Raw genomic sequence first — 8,078 nt, forward strand, 5'->3', positions numbered from 1 at the left:
TCATACTGTATACTGTGCCAAGGTTTGTGAATCCCCAGTATAATTAGGGTAATTAGAATTTCTTACCATAATACCCTTGTTTAATCAAAGCCAGTCTTTTCTTAAATATCCAAAAGTGTTTATTTTTAATCAGTTCAGTATTTGAGATGCAATAGTGTATGAAATAAAGCAAATTGGTGTGTGTGAAACATTTTTAACCACTTCTACATAATGGCCGCAAATATTTTGATCTTCACCATTCAAGTGAGGGAACAGATGTCATCATCCCACGATCAAAAGGACCTCAGCACATGAATAGTTGATGCTTTTCAGCCTGGAGAGCATTACAAAACCATTTCTGAACATGCAGAGCTCTATCCATTTTTTTTGTGACAGTTTACAAATGGAAAATATTCAAGACCACAGGACTGCTAAGATCTGCTTCAAGACCCAAAAACCAAACACCCCAAAATTGAGGCAGTCACAAGGAACCCCTGGGTAACGTCCAAGGATCCGCAGGCATTTCTTTCAGTGGCTGATGTCCGTGTTCGTGCCTGAACCTTTAGGAAAAGACGACAAATGTTTTTTTACTGGAGGATAACCTGGAGAGAACAAATCTTAAAAAGGAATGTTTGCCACCATCTCGAGCTCACCAGAGAGCACCTGGACAGTCCACAAGACTATTGGGAGGGGAAAATGGTCTCTGGACAGACAAGTCCAAATTTGACCTTTTTGGCCACAGTAAGAAACTTTTTTTGTAGTAAAAACCCAAAACTTTTTTTCTCCCCCACAGATGAATTTCATCAAGCACAGTAATGAAAGTATTATGGTTTGGGGCTCCCCCCCTCATTGACAGAACAATTAATCTGATGTTGTATCAGTGAATTCTGGAGGAGAGTGTCAGAGGGTCAAGCAACAAGACTTGGACTGGCTGAGTCAAAGTCTGGACATAAACCTCCGTGACATGTTACAGCAGGATGTGATGCAAGTTCGTGCAAGCACATACAGGTCACCAGCCTAAAGCAGCTCTGTAAGGAACGGGAGAAAATTCTTTAAAGTCGATGAAAGTCATAGGACACATCTAGTTGAAGCCATTGCTCAAGGAGGTGCCACTGGTATCTGAAATTGAGGGTTCCCACAAGGATATTTACTGTTGGATGAACTAATACTAATGACTGCTATACATTTAATCAGTTTAACATAGCTTTTCAAGCTTTCTTGGCACTGTGGATTGTGTTGTGGGGGGGTACGTGGAGGTGCTCTGGAAATATTCCTGGATTGTGACACAAGGCTTTCATTTTAGCAGAATTTGACATAAAATTAACTTTTTGTTGGCACTGGTGACATGTCCGAAAGTCTGGGGGCTTCTGAACGTAGACCTCTAATTGTGATAGTGGCATATGTAACAGATGTCACAAGCAATTTGGGTTCGTTATTTGGTTCAAGGAAGTTGATCCCATCACCAATGCAGAGGCAATTGGGGAAACCCAATATTTCTGCCCTTACATGTCCTTCTGGTTTCTCCCTGCCAGGAGGGGTGCCTGTGGCCATCGGACAATTCTGTTTCAAGGCAGGGACCTTCAGAGGTAAGAACGGGTTTAAAAGTAGCTGCTTCACACTATTAGAGAAGGTGATAGCTATTCACTTAAGCAAATGGCGTTGCAGACGCGTTCTTCCAAAGCTTTTGTCCAATTTAAAATGACAAAGTAGTGGAAACGGTGTACTTGTTGTGCTTCCTTTGGACATCTCATTAGTGTTCTTTAGCATTTTGTATTTAGTTTGGGAGCACAAATTTTGAGTATGCTTTGAGATTAATGAAAACATCTCACACTAATGTCATTACCAAAAAGTATTTCTTTGTCTCGATATGAACTGTTTGACTAAACAGATGGTGTGAAAGACGGATTGTAAGAGGATGCAAATGTTCCATTTAGGTCGCAGTCTTGTGAGAAACATAGACCTATTCCACCCCTGTGATGAAAGATCTTGGCTCATAGCGATATATTTTGATAAACTACAGAGCTGGCATATCTGTTTGCTGCATATTTTCATTTTATTTAAAAATCTTCAGAATCTGCTGGCTGGGTGGACAAAGAGTGCAGTTTTTAAACTTTTCTTTTTTTCTTACAAATTTCAGATATCTAAAGCTTCATAACTTATTCTTTCCAGTGCCGTTTTTCAAATAGGGTTCAAACAGGACATATTTTCCTGAGTTCTGATTCACCTGTCCAATAATGGATTTTAGTAGCTTTGGGGGGAGTTCACAGTGAAATGATTAAAAATGGAAGTAGTCCATTAAACCACATTTACCTGAAAAGGCCGGGTCAGAGATAAATTGTCCTGCAATTCAGAAATCTTAGTCTGGGAACTGCAAGGTTAAGAGACCAGTGTTTTAAAGTTCCCTTACACATTTTTGTTTTTTAAAGACAAATTGAAATCTATATTCAGAAACGAATGTGAATTTTATTTCTTGTTACACGTGGAAGTGTGGTCGCAGTCGATCAATTGTTTTAATCTTATTTAATTTTTTAGCTCCTCCTGAGCATGCATATCAATAGACTTTCGAAGTCCTGTTGCCGACGCGTCGTGCCGTTGTGCAGTTGTGCAGTGCCGAAGCCGGTTGCCTGTTCAGACGGACTTCCCTCTCCTTGCAGGTGATGTACGCCCCACAGTCCAGAGAGAGGTTCACTGCGCCGTCGTTTATGCACAGGGATCGATTCAGCCGCTTCCAGCCCACCTACCCCTACCTGCAGCACGAGATCGACCTGCCGCCCACCATCTCGCTGTCGGACGGAGAGGAGCCGCCGCCCTACCAGGGGCCCTGCACCCTGCAGCTGAGGGACCCCGAGCAGCAGATGGAGCTCAACAGGGAGTCGGTCCGGGCGCCGCCCAACAGGACCATATTTGACAGCGACTTGATCGACATCGGCCCGCACAGCGGGGGGCCGCGGCCGCCGAGCAGCAACTCGGGCATCAGCGCCACCAACTCCAGCAGCCACGGCCGGATGGAGGGGCCCCCGCCCACCTACACGGAGGTCATGGGGCACTACCCAGGCTCCTCGTTCTTTCTTCACCAGCACAGCAATAGTCCTCCTTCAGCGCTGTGGGCCGGAAGCCGGACAGCTCAGCCGAGCCATCCCGAGAGCACAACGGTCCCCGTCAAAGCCGAGGAAAGCCACCGGGGCAACCTGGTGTGAGGACAGCCCGGTCCCTACCGCGCGCACGCGCACCGGGCCTGCCCTCCGACCCAGGAGTGTGGCCGCTTTCTCTACACTCCCGTGCACAAACACGATATCGTCCCCCAGCAGAGCAGCACGAACACGAAGGGGGTGGGGGGGGAAACGGGAAGAAGCCGAGCTGCAAACTGGGGCTTCTTTCACATCTTTTTACGATGGATTATGGGGGAGGGCGTGGGGGGGGGTGGGGTGCACACTGCGTGTAATTTTTTTCACTTCATAGCTAGCTGTTTTTTTATCGTTTCCTTTAAATGAAAAAACAAAAACAAAGTATTAGCACAGATTCTAAACTTTTTTTTTTTAAATAAAGGACAATACTGGCCCTGAGCTAGAGGGAAGTTTAGGCAATTTTTAAAGACTGAGATCTATACACAACCAAGATTTGAAAACCAATCGAAATTCAAATCCGAGTGCCAAGAAATAATAGTGGGGATTAGATTGTATAACATTCACAAGAAAGAAAGTCCTCTAAAGTTGCACTATCTTATTGTTAAGAAGGGGGAACTGCTATATGTGATTTTTTTGTGCGTGTTGTCCTTTCATCTGTGGAATGAATACCAGCTCCAAAGATTTTTCAGTGGGAGCAATAGGGTTGTCCTTTTAATTTCAAAATCTAAAGGGATACGTAGATCCAGCCTACAATCCTCAAACATTTGAAAAACATGGGGATGCTCAGTATTGATACACATTTTATAAATTCTTTTAACTTGTTTAAAGTGACCGCTTAATTATTTTTTCTTTGGAGTCTGTTGGATGGAAGACTTGTCATTGTTTTGGCAATTTAGTACCAAAATCATTTACAAAACTACTTCAGAAAATATTTTGAGGGCCATTAAGTGCAGACTGGAGCTCATCTTTTACTTTAAAACTAAACATTGTTTTACCAGACTATGAGAGAGATTGGTTTGAAAGCTCCCGTCTGCTTTTTATGAAAGGGTAGATGCCCTGTATACTCAATGCAATATTAGCGGATATGATATTTCGGTCCTTAATTGTCACTTTCACTTTTAAAAGTTGTTTGTTGTTTTTTTTTAAAAAGTGATACTTTGGCAGATCTGCGAAGGGTCTTATAGAGATCTTCTGTTTGTCGATTGAAAAGAGCTGATGACAGCTTTGGTATGTTGTTTAAAAAGCTCTCCAAGAGTACACTGGAGTGGCTTGAACATTAAAGGCACGTGTGTGGATCGCAGATCGAGCCCTGTCTGCTGCCCTTGCCAGTGTGAGTTTGGTCCAGTGGGGATGGGTTTGACTGAGATGGCCAAGATGTCCTCAGCTTGCTATGCAGCAGCAACCACTGCTTCTGGCCAAATCCTGTGAGTTTGCATGTGTCACTTTACTGTATATTGCCTCTTATTCACACTGCAGACTCCTCAACTAATTGAAACTTTACATGATCAATACAAGCGATTAGGAAGTCGGACTGCAATGGATTGGAAGGGCTGCAGCAGGAATAAAGTTGCATCCGATTATCAGTACGTGCATTAAGACCTATAGGATAAGTCCCCTGTAGCTTATTTTAAAAAGTCAGTTTGACATTCACACTTTTAAAAACTCTTCTTACGTGCTTAATTGTCAATGTCCATATATAAGGAGTCATTAAGTCTTAATGATGGATGAAATAGGGCAAGCCATTTTTACCATAAAAACACTTTTTTTCATGTAACTTCCATACATTCTCACCATGTTTTTTAACAGAGTTATGGTGTCCTGTAGCACATTTCAACTGCTTTTTATGAGCTGGTCTTAAATGTATTACCTGTGCTAAATGACTATTTTCAGAGAATGTGGAACAAGGGCTCTTGAACACCATTGCCTTTGTGTTGTGGTGTGTATTGGTACATCATTTTAACCTTTTTATTTCATCGGATTCTTTCAATTGTTTGCCCGTAGCAAATCAGTGGCCGCACTTTTGATGTCCGTAAGAGTCTTGTGATTTGATTCAATCTTATAAATACCATCTCTTGGTGTTTCTTCCCAGAAATGTCCCGTCCATCTAAACACAAAAATGAAGATGACGAATTTGCCACTCGCTCAGTTTTTCCATCCAGCAGCACTCCCTATGGCAGACTGTTCCAGAGTCTATCCCAGACACTTTGTCTGGCTTCTCTTTTATAGGAGCCTAGGAAATAAGATTATAATGGGAAAACAAGGAAAATCCTATTTCACATAAGCCGTATATGAAGATTCAAGCTGGTGTTAGTGAAACCAGGTTTGGGACTGTCAAGTTAAGGGCTACGCGAGGGACCTTTTAATAACCTTCTTTCTTAGCCTTTTTCTGCGCTTGTTGCCTTGTTCTGTGTTATTGCTATCACACAGCAGTATCAATAGAACTCCTACTTTGTACTTAATGTATTGCCCACCTGACTGAAAATTAAACGTAAGTGGAAGTACTTGTGCACAAAGCTTCCAGATCCTTTTCAAAATGAGTAAGCAGCCCTTTTGGTTAAGGGATGGGTATCCTGGGCCTTTGTTAAATCATCACCTTCCAAATGAGACTTCAGAACACTTTCGAAGTGCTGGCCAAGGTGCTCCAACAAAATTAAGGTCCTTCCAAGTGACTTGACTGGTCCTGAGCATGGGTCGAGCTCCACGGTCATGGGTTCGAGCCTGGGTCATGTCACTAGCTGGCTGCAACTAGGGTTGCCTGAGCAGCAAAGCACAGTTGGCTGAAGGGCTCAGTGGGTTGAGGTGGGATTAAATGGCAGGGCACTCTGGGCTCCCAGCAGCCTCCTCAGGTGTCTGCAGGCTTGTGGTCTGTTGGTGAGGGACACGCCTCTCCTTCAACCAGTTCTGATCCTCCTGCACAGGGCTGCTTTGTTTGCAGTGTGGTAATAGATAAGTGGTTCCACATTGGGCTGATTTGGAGGAGTCGACCTGCACTCTCTTTCTCCTGTGCATGCTCACAGGTTCATAGATCCAAGTTAAGAGAGTTGGCTATTCCAGATCTGGTGGTTTTAACAGAAAAAAACCTTAAAAAAAAAACTTCTACTTAGTATACATCTTAACCATGCGGTTGCTTGGTTTCATGATGTCTCCCTTTGGTAAGTCTAAGTGACAGCAAGTAACTTTGCTGAAAACTTGAGAAATTGCTTAATTGGTTGAACTTTAGGGAGGCTAAATGGTATAAACCTTGAGTAGAAATTAGCCAAGATGCTGGGGTAGGCTCCCCTGTTCTTAGGAACAGTGCCATGGGATCTTTAATGACCAAGTAGAAAAGACTTTTGATTAACATCTCATCCAAAAGACAGCACCTCTTACAGCATATTGTCCCTGATCACCATAGAGAAGACTTTCTGGTACTGGGGGAAGGGTGCCACCTACTGGTCAACCAATAGCACTTACAGCTGCGACTTGTTTTCCTTGCAGCTCTCCCACCCCAGTACTGTACTGACCAGGCCCAGCCTTGCTTGGCCTCGAGATCAGGGTGTACACAGTTGTAAGGTTGCTGTCAATGCTGAAATTTAAAAGTTAGAAGTTTCTGGTGAAGAACTGAGGTAAATGTTCCTAGAGATGAGCACCAGAGGCAAAAACAGAAACGGACATGAATGGAAATGTGCAGGGATCGATGTGCAGAAAGTCAGTTTGACTTGAAAGCTTTGAAAGCAGATATCCTTAATGTCCAGAACATAGAGAATTTCCTGAAGCAGCTCATTTGTTTTTTAATAAAGGCTTTTTGTTAATGCCTTCATTGTGAAGTAACTATTTCTATGGAGGATTTTTTTTTCCTCCAGAAAATACCTTTGAACAAGTTCAGTTTTTGTAATGGGGTGTTAGCATTTTGAAATGGATCTGAATTGTATTCCGTGTTCTGCAAATTGTGAAAGGGGCAATGTGACGCTTTGTATTTAGTATGAACAAACGCAAAAATATACCTCCCCCTGCCTAGACTTCATTCTGCTACTTCACTGTGTTTTGATGAGCAATGAAGACCTTTCTTTTTCTGTAAAAACTTTGATTTCAGATACGATTTTGAAGAAAACCTTCCTTACTTTGATACTGATGTATTGCTTGTCATGCATTAAGATGAACTCTGCCGTTCCATGCTAAAGACCAGAGTTTCTGTTTGTTGTTTCTATATTGCTGCTGCTATTGCTACTGCTGCTACTGCTACTACTGTTGTTGTTGTCAATTGTTTCATATGTTAGCTTCCTGTAGAGCTCAGTATTTGTTAGGACCTTTTTTGGTGTGAGAAGCAGTTATGTTTGTGCTTTTTCTTGTTTGCTTGTTCCGTCTGCTGTTGTAGTTCAAAAGGAAGAAAGTTTTTTTTATTGTTTTCTATGAGGAGTTTTGCATGTTACTATTAATGTGAGCAAATAAGGTGCCTAATGTTCAGGTTTGAGCAGATGTAGGAACCCACTTGCACTCAAATGCTCCCACCTTCGTTGTGCCTCACTTTCCAATGGTGCTTTTTCAGTTGTCTGTCTTTCTTTGTTTATTTGTAAGGTGCTGTATATAACTTGAATATATATTATGCACATATCCTACCCAATGGGTAGAAACAACGGAAAAAAGACATTGTTAATAATGTAAGATAATGTATAGATATAAAATTTTAACACAATGGCATCAAATTTGTGAATGCCTCCAATGTGCTTTGTCTTTTTGTAAACAGGAAAACGTTTGCAAAGTAATGCATAAAAATTATTAAAAAAAACACTACTTATTATTTTCCTATAAATCTGTTATGGTGAGGAAGAAGAAAAACATGTTATGAATTTAGGCAGTTGTGGAACAGGATTATTAGTTGTTTGGTATCTTTTTTTTTTCCCAGAAAAAATAACCTGCAGCAGAGCGCTTGCCATTTGTGTGTGACACTGTTATTTGGTTGGACCAGTATTAGTTAAATAAACATATTTGACCAGA

At 42.0% G+C, this 8,078-nt stretch overlaps 1 protein-coding gene across 4 annotated transcripts in view; it reads left to right on the forward strand.

The window, feature by feature from the left end:
* ldlrad4a (low density lipoprotein receptor class A domain containing 4a) overlaps positions 1 to 8,078 on the forward strand; it is a 90,606-nt gene extending 82,528 nt beyond the window's left edge. For all 4 annotated transcript variants that reach the window (XM_088600847.1, XM_088600848.1, XM_088600849.1 and 1 more), the window contains 2 exons: positions 1,512 to 1,565; positions 2,634 to 8,078. In XM_088600847.1, the coding sequence (XP_088456973.1) occupies positions 1,512 to 1,565; positions 2,634 to 3,176 (597 nt within the window). In that variant the 3' untranslated portion in view covers positions 3,177 to 8,078. The remainder of the gene's footprint in view (positions 1 to 1,511; positions 1,566 to 2,633) is intronic.

The sequence above is a fragment of the Lepisosteus platostomus genome, chromosome 12 (assembly GCF_059453375.1).
Source record: "Lepisosteus platostomus isolate fLepPlt1 chromosome 12, fLepPlt1.hap1, whole genome shotgun sequence".
Classification (NCBI taxonomy): Eukaryota; Metazoa; Chordata; class Actinopteri; order Semionotiformes; family Lepisosteidae; genus Lepisosteus; species Lepisosteus platostomus.